Raw genomic sequence first — 16,508 nt, 5'->3', positions numbered from 1 at the left:
AGAAAAACATGCACAGACAAATCCAAATTAAACCCTGCAGCTCATGACGACACATTGATGTCCTAAGACACGAAACGATTGGTTTGTGCGAGAAACCGAACAGTATTATATAATATTATATCATTTTTATAATTTATAATTTATATTTTATATAATTTATATAATTTTTTTACCTCTAATACACCATTGTGTCCAACTGCCTGAGTGCGCGCACGGCATCCGGTGCGTGAGGTGTATACACGCTTTAGCGTAGTTTAAACTTGGAGCTTGTAGTACAACAGTTGTTATACAAATGGAAGTAAACTACTAAAAAACATGGTTTTATTACATCAAAACTTCATTTTATAAATTAAGTTTATAAAAACACCTACATCTTGGATGCCCAGGGTGTAAGCAGATAAACATCAAATTTTCAATTTTGGGTGAACCTTTTAAAATTAGGTTTCCCTTTAAATGCAAATGAGCTGCTGTGGAGCTTTAACAGCTTGCACTTTGGTTCCTCAACAACAACAAAACTGGAGAATCTCACGCAGCCAAAATGACGGTTGTCAGTAATGGTGTTCAGCGTTACATTGTTCAAACTGGAGTCGGACACTGATGGAGAGACTCAGGAAGAAGTTACAACTAATGGAATGCAACTGCACGTTTCTGAATGTTAGTGGATAAATTTATGTAGTTGCTGTGGAGTTGATTCAACTCATCGACTAGCATGTTAATCTTTTGTGCAAATCCAGCATTTAATTGACCTTCATTTGTGAAGCAGTCCGGCGTAAAATGACGGCATGGTAACAAAACTCTACTATAACAACTCTTTCTCTTCTCTAAAGCAGCCTAACATGCCTCACCCTCTTTGTTGTGTGTTCCTGGGGGCAGGGTTTATGTAAATTTTGGGGTTTGTGATGTCACAAACCTAGGAAGAAGTCGTAGTCCCTAAGAAGCCGTTTGTTGTAGTCCTTAAAATTGATTTCTGTAAAAGAAAATATCTCCCTTTGCATTGAACTTTGAGCGTCATAACTTTGTAGATGTTGTTTTACAACACTAACTAAAGTGAAATCATAATCATAATCAAGGACCCATTTAAGACTGTGTCATAAGAACTAGTTTAACCAACTAGCAGTAAGACAAGAGGTGATCAGTCTTACTTTTCTGATTCAAATGAGACCATTGTACCTTTTTCTGTAACTGACTTCAAAAAGTTAGAACCAGTCTTGAAAAAAAAAAATTACATGGCCACAGGAGCATGTATTAAGAAAGAGAATAGGGTGGTTTTAATTAACGGTGACTTTAATGAAGGATCTAATCATTGCTGCCCAGTGGCCTTTTCTCTTGGCCAGTGATTGATTCGAGAATAACAGACCATTTTTCAAAGTAATTTTGAAAGTTTCTGTCAGTTACGTGCTGAGCTTGTGCTCTTGGTTTTGCTACCGCCGCTCTTATTACTGTCCTCCAGAGGGCCGCGCTGTACGATTCGCAACTGAAATATTCAGCATTACAGAGAAAAGCTGCTGACTGGCAATCAGGCCTGGAGAACTCTACTTCTAATAAGGGATACCATTACCCAAGGTGTCTGCTCTCTGTTCAGGAAAATAATTAGTTTGCAGCAGCAAAGCTCAATAAATCTGAAAATATATAAAAAAATTTTACTGTGTGTAATACTGCATATGTGGAGAAAGTGCTTTGTAGTGAAAACCCTGAAGAAAAGCTGTCAGACTGCAGTGGTGAAACATCTCCTTTGTCCTCTTCTTAGTTTAAATGCATCAAAATCGATCTTATATACTCTACTTTACATTCCTGGTGTTATTGTTATTCTGAAGTAAAAATTTGGCTTCATAATCCTTCATCAAATGGTATTAACATTCTAGATGAGATGTATTCATCCGAACAGACTCTTCCACTCTTGAATCTGGGGTTCTCCACTGGTTTTTCTTCAAGATCCAGATTTTACTAATCCATTTCCATCATGGACACCATTTACCTACATTAAAACAAGAACAAATTAGAACAACATGGTCATGATTTAACTAAAATTATTTTATTTTGACATTTTTTTTTATTTAATTAAAAAAAAAAAAATGAAATTACTAAATTAATGCTATTAATAATTATATGTATGTTTTAGATTTAGTTACTAAGTTTATCACTGTCAAACATCAGTGCTGCATTGAGTCTGAAAGTGTGACATGGTTGTCACTCCCGAAACTTTGCAATGTGTAGTTAGCAGCATTAAAAATAAACCTTTTATTCAAATTGTGAATGGGTTTTATACAGAAACCGACAAAGAGCACTCTCTTTATAATCAATGAAGCTCGCTAAGTAGAAAAATGCTTTATAATCAAAATATATATGTATACTGCACAATGTATCTCTTACTTACATTACATTTAAACTTTGTTGGTTATAATAACAAAACGATTCGCAAGTGTGCAGAGCTCTCACTGAACAAACTCTGGCATATTAAGCGGATTTCTGACTAACGTAAACTCCTCTAATTGGCTGTTGCGTTCATGCGCTCAACAAACAAATTTGTCTTGCTACAATGCTCAATGCTGTGCGTAAATATAAACCTTTGACGCTTTTCATAGAGTTCTCGTAAAAATATTCACTGGTGCATTTGAAAGCAGCCACCTATTGTTATGTTTTAAAAATGTATATATCGACTTGGAACCAAAGTAACATTACTTTAGACAACACTAGTCACGATTTAGTACAAAGTGGTCTCGATTTAACTAAAACTGAGGAACGAATTAGTATAAAGTTCTTGATTTAACTAAAACTAGCAGTGAATTAGAGCAAAGTGGCTATGATTGGACAAACTAAGTAGCAAATTAATACAAAGTGATCTCGTTTGAACTAAAACTAGGGAACGAATTAGAATAAAATGGTATTGATTTAACTAAAACTAGGAGTGAATTACAGCATGGTCATGATTTATCTAAAATTAGGGAGCAAATTAGTACTTGGTCTCGAATTAACTCTTGAAACCTTGTTTTTGTTAGTTTTAGGGTGCTTTCACACTTGTTTCGATTGCCTAGTCCAAACCCAAGATCGATTGCTGTCATCAATTAACCTTCAGGGGTCTGAGGATTTTTGAGGCCCTGGAGAAGTTTTGACATGCCGTGACATTTGTGCTTTTTTCAGTTGTTCATAAACATATTAATGGAAAAAGTGTCATTACACTGTATTCAGCACAAACTAGGCTACAATAATATGTGAGGAACATGTATGTACATGTTTGTGTTTTAGAAGGAATAACGTTTATGCGTGGTTATTGAAAAAACAAAACACTTAAGTCACTGAAATAAAGCCAAAAAATATATATTAAATCTATGTTCACAAGACTTCTTGGTATTGGAGGTTGTAGACTAGAGTTTTTGCTTCAAAATGAGGTAAAAATTATGCTGCCTGCTTGTTCATATACAACAATAGAGAGATTTAAATTTTCTAAAACATCTTTGGTCAAGAAACACAGTATGCGTGGAGGCGTGAATCATCATGAATAATAGGCCATTCACACCTGAGAAGACAAAAGAATCACATAAAGAGCTCTAATGACCTGCATAAATAATGAGGCCTTTCAGTCAGGTAGGCTGTGAAAAAACCCTCTGTGATCATGTCTCAGGCTCATCATGGTGTATATCAAACATACAGAAAAAACAGCAATACTGTGAAATATTATTACAATTTAAAATAATGGTATTCTATTATATACTTTAAAATATAATGTATTTCTGTGATGCAAAATGTCTGAACAATTATGTTACCTCTATGGCATTTCATAGGCTTTAAGCTTAAAAGCATGCCATTTGGAGAAATATTGATGGATTCTCATATGTCAATTTTCTATACAGAGGAGTAATGTTTATTCAGGATTTATTGTCATCACTATGAGTGCTGGATACTGTGTTTTCAATTCATACTTGCAGCCGGAGGGCGCTCTGTGCATTTTAGTCCACAAATTCATCTAAATAAGAACAGGAACCAGAAACTAACGGCATGTCTTCTAGAGGTTGCTAACCATGGCTTTAACATCCAGATAAACACTTTTCAAGACAATAAATACATGATTGAGACGATGCATACAAGTATTGCCTCAGAATTTGCGTCTGAATAGCGCTGGCTATTCTTCTGACATGGCTTCTGACATGGCTCTCTTTTCATACAGATTACATAAACACAGAATATTTGTTTTCGATTTGACTTACACGATTTAAAAACTGACATTTCAATGTTTTTTTAGACATAAGTCTATTTTTTTTGTCATTAGTATTCACTAAGTTACAGTTAATTTTCTGAGAACTATCAGGACTTTTTTCAGAGGGAGACGAGAGATCACGCATGTTAGTTTTCTTTATTTTGCAAAAAGCACAACATTTTGTTTTTACTCTGAGTGTACACAAATAAAAGAAGATATTCCACAGATTAAAATGGTGTATAACTCTTAATTGTATGTGCAACATTGACTGAGTATTTTGAGTCTCTTTCACACTGGTAAGAAAAAAAACGCGTGGTATCGCCGGCGCGACCGCCGACCCGAGGGAGTTAATGTCATCAGTAGCGGTTCACTTTTGCGAATTAGTACGATTGCATTAATATCATCAGCAAACCGTACCAGAGTTCACATGAACCATACCCCAGACCACCCTTTTTAGGTGTACTCGGGTATGGTTAGGAAAACAGTGTTCATGTCATCCAAACAAACCGAACTCTGACGTCAATCGTACCCGTTTGTGCACTATAAGTGCTAGTGTGAAAGCACCCTTAGTTTCATTAAATGAAAATAACCCTGCTTTTCATGATCTATCAATTCCTGGTTTGTCAAATCCTTACAGAAGTACAATGAGTTTTTGAATGCAGTATCATGTTGACTTTAGTAGGGTAAAGAAGATTTTTCTCTCCTTTCATCGCTTTCATTCACTCTCTTTCTCTGATACAGGCTTGTAGAGAGTGGCCAGTTCGAGGTGGCTACAGGAGGCTGGGTGATGCCTGATGAAGCCAACACTCACTACTTTGCATTGATTGATCAGTTAATTGAAGGCCACCAGTGGTTGGAGAAAAATTTGGGTATGTAAATGTATTGCTTCTTGTCCCCTTTACTCCCCTTTACTTTGCTTCCTTTATTTAACAGCAGAGTGGTTGATGTCCACATCAAATCTAAGAGTCATTGCATGTTTACCTCATATCTTCATAAAATATATATTATGCCAATGTGAAACAATGTTTTGCAAAAATTGGGGGGAAAATCTGGTACTTTGTGAATGCAACTTTGTTTTGAACTTATCCAGAACTTATGTAAAGTCAGCTAATTAGATTATAACTTGTTATATCAAGAAATAACTTTCCACCTTTTCCAGTTCGAAGGGACTGTGGGTGGTCCTAGGTTGAACTGGGTAGCGATATCTTGTTTCAGACCCTTTTAAATTCTGAATCAACCTCAGCTCAAGATATGTGTTGTGAAACCCAGAATGCTAAACATCTTAACTGCAATACTAAAAGGAATTTTAGCTCCACTACATATTTATGCTTCCTATATTGGCTCAGAGACCTCTGGGATATTTTTTTCAATGTTCATTATTAGTATATTAAAACATGGAGCATAGCCCTGGCTCTCATTACTACATATGCACTCTACCATCTGCTCTCCTGATATCTCAGCTGTCAGTAGACTGGTTTTCAAATATAGATTGATTGAAGAGATGGATATTACAATGAGTCTTTGGATTTCAAACAACACTTGTTTAGCTGTTGATGCCATGCTCCCAGTATTACAATCAGGATAACTTTGTGCTGCTGTGTTAAGGTTTGCTCATGTGCTCATGAATATAAACACAAGTCTCTTCGAGTACACATGCCCTTCAAGATTACCTGCGTCTCCTGTGTTTTACTAAGTTTCATGAGTCCTTTCTGAGAATCTCCTCTCTTTACATTCAGAGTTGTTGTAAATGCTCCACTGATTCTCAATTTTTTTTATGTGTCCTAACCGAGTTTTAACTTAAGTGGATAATTGTATTAGCTGTTTCTACAAATGCAACAAGAGATGGGTGATATAGCTAAAATAAAATTGTTATAGACACTACTGTTTAGAAGTTTGGGTTCAGTTTGATTTGTGTTTGTGTGTGTGTTTGAAAGAAGTCTTTTATGGTCACTAAAGCTGAAATATTCTGCAAAAAAATACAGTAAAAACAGTAATATTGTGAAATATTATTTCAATTCAAAATAACTGTTTTCTATTTGAATATATTTTAAAATGTAATTTATTCCTGTGATGGCAGACCTGAATTTTCAGCAGCGATGATTCCAGTCTTCGGTGTCACATGATCCTTCAGAAATCATTCCAATAGGCTGATTTGGTGCTCAGAAATATTTCTTATTAGTATCAATGAAAACAGTGCTGCTTCAATTTTTTGTGGAAACAGTGATACATTTTTTTTTTATTTAGACTTAAATAAATAAATTATAAATAATCCTTGAAAAATTATTCATTCCTTAAAAAAATAAAAAATAAAAAATGCTGAACCCAAACATTTGAATGGTAGTGTATATTACTATATTTTGGCTTTCAATCAAAGCAGTAAAATACAATAGAGTAAAACATTTTAAATCTATTTAAATAATCATGGCATATTTTATATTCTGTTTTCCACTAAATAAACGCAAGGAAGAATATTATTGAGTCATTCTCATGTATATGTATCAGTAATGCTTTTCCATAAGTAGAAAGAATAATGATCAGAAATAGTAATATGTATAATTGTTATTTTACTAAAACTTCTTTGAACATTTCTGAGGGATGGTGCAAGACAGTATGTTACATTTTAACTACACATAGTGGTGGAAAACACTTATAGTACTACTCCCTTTTAATGTTTAGTATGTAATGCATATTTTGTAACTTGATGCCCAAATATACATTGACTTGAGAGACTTGGAGCCCTTTGACACTATAGCTAGTCTAAAAAGAGGTGACAATTTCAGCCAGAGACTTTAAACAAATGTCAATTTATTGAATCTTTTTATTTGTTTATTTAATCTAAAGTTTTATTCCCCCACTTGTTTGTTAGGAGTCAAACCCAAGACTGGCTGGGCTGTGGATCCATTCGGTCATGCTCCTACCCAGGCTTACCTGCTCAGACAGGCTGGTTTGTCCAACATGCTGATCCAGAGAGTGCACTACTCAGTGAAGAAACACTTTTCCTCTCAGAAGACCCTGGAGTTCTTCTGGAGACAGAACTGGGGTGAGCAACTGATCTTAATGTTGGAAGATAACGTTAAACTTTAAGGATGAAAATGTTCTTATAGTCCATTTATGCAGTGCTTTAATATTCATGATGTTTTTCTGTATTACTGTAAACTAGTAAATATGATGTAATTGATTGAAGGTCCCTTGGACTCTTTATCTCAGTCTTTATCTTTGACTTGTTTGTCAGTACAAATATCTAAACATTCTTAAATTAAGATACAGTTATGAAGCAGAATGACTTAAGATATTAAGGGCCAGATTTACTAACAGCTTGAGCCAGCCCAAACCCTCTTTTGGCATTTAAAAAATACTGTTAGGATTTTCTAAAGTGGTGAAGGGTGTGGACGGGGTTATTTTTGCTGCTGACCTTATTGCATGTGCATTTGTAGGAGTTTCCCTTTCAGATGCAAAATTTATGGGAGGAGAATATATATATATATATATATATATATATATATATATATATATATATATATATATATATATATATATATATATATATATATATTTTTTTTTTTTATTTTATTTTTTATTGCTTTTTTAGATTACAAAACAAAGACAACATGTTATAACAACACAAACTTTTGACATAAATCCACATATTCACATACAATTAATCAACATAAAGGAAAACAATATATACACATATTTACACCCACATACATACACATACATACATACACAAGTACACAAGTCCCCTCCCCCCCAAAAATGAAGATAATAAAAAAAATAAAATAAAAATAATAATAAAATAAAATAAATAAATAAATAAAATAGAATTAAGGCCTCCTAATACAACAGAAAACAATACTTTTCTTACATATCTTCTAACATCCCATCAGACATTGTTTTCTTTTCCTAAGAAAATCATAAAGGGGTTCCAAGCATCTTCAAAAGCCTTATATCTGCCTTTAATAATATATGTTATTTTCTCCAGCGACATATTCATCGAAATTTCTTTAAGCCACCTCCCTATACTTGGTGCCTCTTATTTTTTCCAATGAAGTGCTAAAAGACGTTTAGCTTGTAGAGTACTCATTTGAACAAATAGATATTCTCTACTCCTCAAATTAAGATGAATACTAGGATATATATTTAATATAAAAGTGTTTAGTTCAAGGGAAATAGAGACATTGATTATCTTGTCTATCATAATCTGCACTCCCTTCCAGAATTTCAAGATCTCCTCACATTCCCATACACATTGAAAGAAAGTGCCTTTACATGAATTGCATTTAGGACAGATGTCTGTAATATTTTCATTGAATTTCTTTAATAATACTGGAGTTACATATACTCGCATTAGCCAATTATATTGTAACAATTTCAATCTTGTATTAACATTTTGCATCTGAGCATCTCTACAGACCTCTCTCCAGTCAGTCATTAATATTTCCTCAATGAGGTCCTTCCTACATGCTTCAAATCGAGAGTTTGCAGACTCAAGAGACCCTTCTACAAACATAATATATAAAAGTGAAATCTGACCCAAACTATAACAATTTTTGGTGACTTCCTTTTCCAAGATGGATAAAGGTGGTATATTTATATAATACTTCTGAAATGACAAAATAAAACTTTGCCAATACCTAAAAAATGATTTTTAGATATACCAAATTTAGTAATTACTTCTTGAAAGGACATTAGTCTATCTTCCATATACAAATCTTTTATATGCTTAATACCTGTTCTGGTATATCTGTTCTGCCTGGAAATTTTTTTTGCATTTCCCCATATAGGGCAGTAATGAGATACTGAATTTGTATTCGAGATATTCATATATCTCTGTGTTTCATGCCACACCCTTGCCATGTTTAGAACTATTGGATTTGTAGCGTTTTCCTTCATTTTCTTTAGCACTTTACAGTCTGGGTCATATAAATACGTTTCCAGAGACAAATCTGATTTAATTTAATTTTTTTTTTTAAATTCTAACGATGTTGGTAGATCATGAGAAGGAGAGAAAAAAAAACATAATAAATCTTAATTGAGATGCCAGATAATACCATTGGAAATTAGGGCACTGAAGCCCACCTCTATCATAAGGCAGATATAAATGAATCATGCAAGGTGATTTACTAAGGTTTGTGCTAGTCAGTTTACTGGTATATGCACCATTATTTACAACAACAACAAAAAAACATGTCTTAAACCAGACGCTAATTTGCTCTGCTCACTATTCTGACTTTTAAAAAGCATTCACGTGATCGTATAACTTCGTAATTACAACTTTAGATTCTGAGAGCTGCGATTTGTACAACGTGACAGATTTGCTTTGGAGTTAATAGTGCAAGAGAAACGTTTGAGTCTGAATCCAAGGACATGAACAGTTCTAAGTACAATGTCACATGTTGTCATCTCTTATTTATCTTAATTCCGACGTGGCGTGAACACAGCATAATTTGGATACATTTTTCAGAAAACAAGACTTAATATCTTAAGTCATTTTGCTTTTCAAGTAAATGTATCTTGTTTTAAGAATGTTCAGATAGTTGTAATAGAAAACAAGACAAAAATACTGAGGAAATTTTTTGCAGTGGACATAATTTTTTAGCTTTGGATAAACTGTCCCTTTAAGTCTCAGTGTGTGTCAGAGTGTCCTCACACGTTTGATTGGAAATCTCTGTAGGAGCCTGTTCTAATCACATGAGCTGCTCTGTGGTGCCATTCACACTTCCCATTGATTGAATCCATCTTTTATTTAGCGATTACGTTGATTAAAACCTGGGTAGGTGGGGGTGCTCGCTACATTTAGCCTCATGATTTAGAAATAGAGGTCGAAGTGAGATAAATCCAGTTTTCCACAAAGCATCTGCAGCTGCTGGCCCTGAAGCAGTTTGTAAGAGATCCAACACTATCTGTGCCTAGTAGAAGCTCACTTCCAGATACATCTCCATCACTGGAGGTCATTCAGCGCATCGGCCTGAAAAATAACCACAAACTGAGATGTTGACAGGAGCTGTAATCATCTACCTCATGCTTGAAGCTATCGTACAATGTTGTGTTGTGAGTCTGCGATGAGTTGATATCGCTTGTCCAGTTTATACGTTCTGTTTTTTTATACGTGAAAACTCAAGATTGAGCCCAGCGTTCATGTTGGTTGAGTTCATCAAATAGAAAAGCCAGGAGCTCAGAAAGCTCTTATCACACAGGATGCCAGGTTAAATTAATGATAATAATGGAGCAGTGACCGTGCATCACACCCTGGACTCCTCCCTCAGCATTTCATCATTTTTGGCTGGATAATTATTGTTTGGTAACATCCTGCATGTAGCTACATGTTGATAGTGTTCAAGTTCAGTCGAACACTCTATGCTAAATGTATCCGGAAAAAGAAAAATATCTCTAATTTCTTGATATTTTACGAGTAAACCATGCTGAGATATAGTGGTACCACACATCACATATCAAGCCAAGTAGCATTTATTTTTCAAGCAGAAGTAAATGCACAGAAATATTATTAGTAACACTTAAAGTACAATAAGGTTCCATTTGTTAACATAAGTTTTAATTTCAGCATTTACTAATACATTATTAAACCAAAAGTTGTATGTTAATATTATTAACAGATCTGTGCAAACAAGCATTTTTTTTTAAACTATCACTAACAAAGATGAATAAATACCAAAACAAATGTATTGCACACTTATTTTAAAGTGTTACCAGATTATTTATATGTTTTATATTATGTTTTGGTTATGAAGCTTCATCAATTCATTCCAACAGGTGTAAATTAATAATAAATTAATTAATATAGATTATAATGCAAGACAAAATAACTACTTCAAGGGCCCTTTAAAAAAAATCTTTGCTCTGCCGCAAAACCTTTCAGTCTAGACTGTGAAATCTGTAAATGACACAAGTATGTTGTCTGTGGTTTCATAAAATTAATATAAATGATGTACTTTTTAAAACCTAAAAATAACCAGTTACAAAAACAAAGGATTTAAAGCAGGGGTGTCAAACTCATTTTTATATATATATATATATATATATATATATATATATATATATATATATATATATATATATATATATATATATATATATATATATATATATATATATATATATATATAAACGTTAGTGCACTAATAGTTGTTTTAATATGAACCATATAAACAACAAATTAAGCTGCAATAGTATAGTACACTGCTCTTTAAAACTGCATTTTTTTTTACAGCGAAAAGGCAATCCGATTTTTAAAATAATGCTTTATTTAATGTTTTTAAGAAAAAAATTTGATTTTTCATGGACAAATCCATTTTTTTAGAAGCAAATTAGCCAATTCTGATACTGTTTGCAGATATATATATATATAGATATATATATATATATATATATCTATATAAAATATATATATATATATATATATATATATATATATATATCTATATATATATTTTTTTTTTAAAAAGCAAATGAATTTGTTGTTTATTTTTCCACTTTGATATTTGAGGCAAACACTGCATTTTTATCACAGTCCGAACAAAGATATTATGCACATGAGCAAGAGCAGTTGTTTTTAAGTTTACGTTATTGTATAAGTTTATGATTAACAGCAAAAACAGCATGGTCTGACTTTAGCTTTGTGATAAGATACTTGAACAAAACAAAATCAGCAGACGGACTGAATGAAAATGCAAATTCACTCTCTGGCAGTAGGTGGCGCTTATGGAACAGCAGTGATATAGCGTTTCCTTGGTTACTGCTATACACAAAGCAGCGCTGCATTTATAAATAGGCTACTAATTTCCCTTCAGAGATACATTCATACCAACCCCTATTCAATATTTATATTATTCTTCCTATATTTTGCAAACAGTAAGCTTGTGCATGGTAGATTTTCTCTGCTGGCGTGTCTGTTCTTCTCTTTGTGTCCGTATTCAGCGTGTGCCTGTGTCCTGCACAGGTCCTGTTTGATAAACCCGCACCCGCCCCGAACCCTTTTTCACAAGATGTAATGTAAGTCTAAGGTGTCCCCTGAATGTGTCTGTGAAGTTTCAGCTCAAAATACCCCATAGATTTTTTATTATTCAATTTTTTAACTACCTATTTTGGGGCATAATTAAAAATGCACCGATTCAGCGTGCTTCCCCTTTAAATGCTCGCGCTCCCCGCCCCCAAGCTCGTGCCTCTATAATACATTGCATAAACAAAGCTCACACAGCTAATATAACCCTCAAAATGGATCTTTACAAAGTGTTTGTCATGCTGCATGTCAGATCATGTGAGTATGGCATTTATTTGGATGTTTACATTTGATTCAGCTGTCAAATGCAAAGAAATAAGTTGGAATAGTGGCTTTTGGATCCGTAGTCTACCTGTGCCTTCTGCGCATCCGACCCGCACCCGACACGTAAATATTATTCAACCCATTACATAAAATTTGGCGGGTCACCTGCCCGCATGCAAGACTCTGGCCTGTGTTAACGTCCTGTTTACAGATTTCGTAAATAGTTCCACACTAATGAAATTTTGGGAAATTACAAAAGCAGTTTGTTTGCAATCCCGGAATAAAGATTGAAAAAAATAAAACAAAAAAAACTTTTGGATTTATGACCAGTGGACTAGTGCATCTCTATTTTATATTAGATTGAGATGTGAACAGGATGTGAACAAGTTCAATGTCACTGAAAACAATAATAGTAATAAACTTGTAATAAAATAGCAATACAGTTTAATAGTAATAAATGTTTATCAACAAGTGGAAATTGGTCATTTTTTGCATTTTTCAGAGCAATTTCGTACTTCCGATTTGAAAAGCAAAATCAAAGCTATGTCATAAAATGTGATGTAGATTCGGCCTTGGACTGTGTAGATAGGCTTGCAGGGGCGAGTCTATGTCACCAGGTTCTGAGAGCTTCTCTGCATTTATTCATGAGAAAGAGCTTGTTCAGTCCAATCCCTGCACCGTAATATGCATGTGATTATAATTGCGGTATTATGCATGAGGAAGTATCACTTATGTTGCTTCTGTCTCATTGCCTATTGTTGTCATTCAGAGACATGGGTCGTAGGTAGGGCTGGGTACCGAACTCGATACTTTTTAGGTACCGATCGAACTGCCTCGATACTACCGAGTATCGAAAAGTGTCTTGTCATTCGGTACCAAATTTCGGTACCTCAGAATGAAGCCGAGTAGAGGGGCGGAGAAATGCTTTCGCTGTCTCGTTGAGGAGCAAGTAACGTTGCGCTACATTATTATTTATATCTAAATATATAAAACTATACGCGCGAGAGAGACCCTATGTGCGAGAGGGCGCGTGAATCAACGGTTTCGTTTTCAGTTTATCTCCGAATGGACGGGTGAGAAACGGCTGTTTATGTGAGCAGCCGGTTCACTACAGATACTGTTAACAGAAAACAAAAGTGTCGCACTGCCTGAAGAAACAGCGGAACGCGCAATGTTTTTTAGACTAGTTATGGACAGGTACAACACACAGCAGCTTTACATCAGCGTTCGTCCCTCAAGTCTATGGAAACACGCGACCGGTTCGTGACAGGCTCGTTCACCTGCACGAGCACAGGCTCTGCCTCTGGCTCCAGAACGCGAACATTCTGCTGAAAAAGGGGTATCAGCGTCCTCCTGATACTGCGGATAATCTGCGGGTCGGGCCAAGTAATAAAAAAATAACATTCAAATTAATTGCGGGTGGATGGGAGATGAATCATTAATGTGTTCATTTTAATAAAGACACAGAACTCTTATTTCAACGAACTTGCGTCACTCTTACTTCCGCTTTGATCTTGTTAATAATAATTATTTTTTTGAAGAACAATTGCTGAGTGATTTAAAAAGAGCCTCACATACTGAATTTTTGCATTGAAAACTAAACTTTATTAAAACTATTTGCACGGATTTATTGTGTTGGGTAAATTTAGTTAATTTGTGCTTTTTTTATTCCCCGCAGTGGCTCAGGAGATGAGTCTTTGAGTCTGAAAAAAAGTCAACAAAATTAAAATATAAAACCAAATATTTTTTTTTTGAGGTTATGTAATCTTGTTTAAACAGATTTTATAAAATTGGTATCGAAAAAGGTATCGTTTAGGTATCGGTATCGAAGTCAAGGTATCGGTATCGTCTCGGTATCGAAAATTTTTGAACGATACCCAGCCCTAGTCGTAGGTGCTCGTTTCCTCAATGCGTTTCCCTGCATAGCGACCAGAGCTGAAGTTTTGGTGCAGGCGGATTGTTTTGCCACTAGCACGAAAAAATATGTGTGCATGAGATCGCATTACAGCAGAGAATTCAAATGTCACAAAAGTGGTGTGCATTCACCTCTGCCTGCTCTGAATTTGGACATGCGAGCCGTGTGCATGTTTCCCTCAGCACAGTAGCACAAGTGTGTTGTTTCTATTTTGCCCGCGATGCGGTCTGAAGTGGAATTTGAATACAAACACATGATACATACAAATATACGAATATTCTAATACACAAAAGACAATGATTTAGACCGAAAATTCAAAGAAGAATGGACAAATAAGTAACTGTCTGTTATTCTTTTTCTGTTGTTTATCATGAGACTGTAGTGCTCATAAATGTTATGAAAATATTAAGCCCTTTCACATATTAATTTCTTTCGCATTTCTCCCTTGTGCTTGGGAGTTTGTTGTCATTTCTCTCCATGCTCATATATTAATATTCATTATTCTGTATAATGAGCATGATGTAGGTCTGTGTTTCATTGGTTGATGTCTCCCCTCCTCCGCCCCTTCTACACTGCCCATTTTCTCAGACTTTTCCAGCTTTGAGGTGTGAACAACCAGGGCAGAACATTGGGGGTTTCTGGACACTTTAAAGGTTAAAAAAAGACTTTGTTTTTGTAACTGGTTATTTTTGCTGTCATTATAATGTAATTTAGTTTGTTCTGTTATTCTGATGAAGGATATAAAAGAAACATTCCAGAAGCTTACCTAATGGTGTTTCATTTATCTAATAACACAGTACATTTGTTTATTTCCACACTGCTGAAGTACTAACCTAAGCTCTTTTAGTTTTATGAATTCAACTAATAGGCTATATTAAACATTCAAATAATAATTCAAGTATATAAATAAAACAATAAAAGTATTCTAAATTTCTATTAAGTATTCTAAAGTCTAAGCATTTTATATCATATCTTTTAGTTTGCATTACGAGAGTGCTTATTAGTGAGATGAAATCAGGTTTCATGTTAAGTGTAACAACATGAAATGCATAAAAGCTCACTTTTGTCATTGCATAAGTTAACAAAATCTCAAACCAAACAAAGCCTGCTAAATCTTTTCACTTTCATGAGCCATTTTTTTTACAATGATTTGACCTAGATGATTTTTAGTGAATGTCTGAAGTCAGTTCTCCACATGGTGTAGTTCAGCACATTAAATAAAAGCACCAAGTATGATTTAAATATTCTCATATTTTTGGAGCTGCTTTATGTTGCTCTATTGGCACTTGTTCTCTAATGATTTGAATATAAAAAAAAGGGCTGAGGGAAATGAGTAAAACGTTACAAGGGCTGAATTGGAGCCAGCTTTTCTCAGAACATTAAACAAAAGAGAAGTCAGGGGAAATGTCCTCCCACATCCCATCTATTGTTTTCCGTTGTCTGCCTGTTCAGTGTCGTGCATCTGTTTGGGATACACTGTTTTTCCCAGACCTATACTGTAAAAAACCCCCTGGAAAAATGGACTCCTAACTTAGAACTCTGACCATAGCTGCTGCTGAACAAATATGATTACAGTTCATTTGGCTGCAACAGCGTGCACTCTATGCCAGCCTGAATTAGCTTTCTACTCAGTGTAATTCCATATATCACCATTTAACAGACAGCCAGACTACTCTGTGCTTCACATCTGGTCCCTTGTTTAAAGGGAAATCTTGCATTATTTATTCACACAGCTTTTATGAAGGTCACTCTAGAGCACATGCTGTGCTGAATGGGTAATTGAATATATTTATTGCAAATTAAATATGATTGGATTTTGACATTAGTGGATCATTTCATGATTCGCTGCCCTGAAAATGGATGGACTCTTAGTTGTTTATCAAAATCGCACTCTGAATTATGTGTAAACAAAACATTTTCAGTGTGTAACAGGGAAAAATCGGGACTTGATTCTGTACTTCAGCAATTGGTTGTATAACAAGTCAAGTGGGTGTTACGTACTTATTTTCAGGAAGGGTCCGAAATTGAGGGAAACATCACTAAAAAACGAACGTTATTTTATTTTACATTTGAACATTTATTTTGTTTTATATAACGAAAGATTTTCTTGAAAAACCATA

General features: G+C 34.5%; 1 protein-coding gene across 1 annotated transcript in view; it reads left to right on the top strand.

Moving 5' to 3' along the window:
- Positions 1–16,508, top strand: part of man2a1 (mannosidase, alpha, class 2A, member 1) — an 85,230-nt gene that overhangs the window by 20,984 nt on the left and 47,738 nt on the right. Inside the window, exons 5-6 of the mRNA XM_067405908.1 lie at positions 4,934–5,061; positions 7,059–7,232. Coding sequence (XP_067262009.1) covers positions 4,934–5,061; positions 7,059–7,232 — 302 coding nt within the window. The remainder of the gene's footprint in view (positions 1–4,933; positions 5,062–7,058; positions 7,233–16,508) is intronic.

Source organism: Chanodichthys erythropterus, chromosome 13, assembly GCF_024489055.1.
Source record: "Chanodichthys erythropterus isolate Z2021 chromosome 13, ASM2448905v1, whole genome shotgun sequence".
Taxonomy (NCBI): Eukaryota; Metazoa; Chordata; class Actinopteri; order Cypriniformes; family Xenocyprididae; genus Chanodichthys; species Chanodichthys erythropterus.
This window is presented reverse-complemented; position numbering and strand designations above follow the sequence as displayed.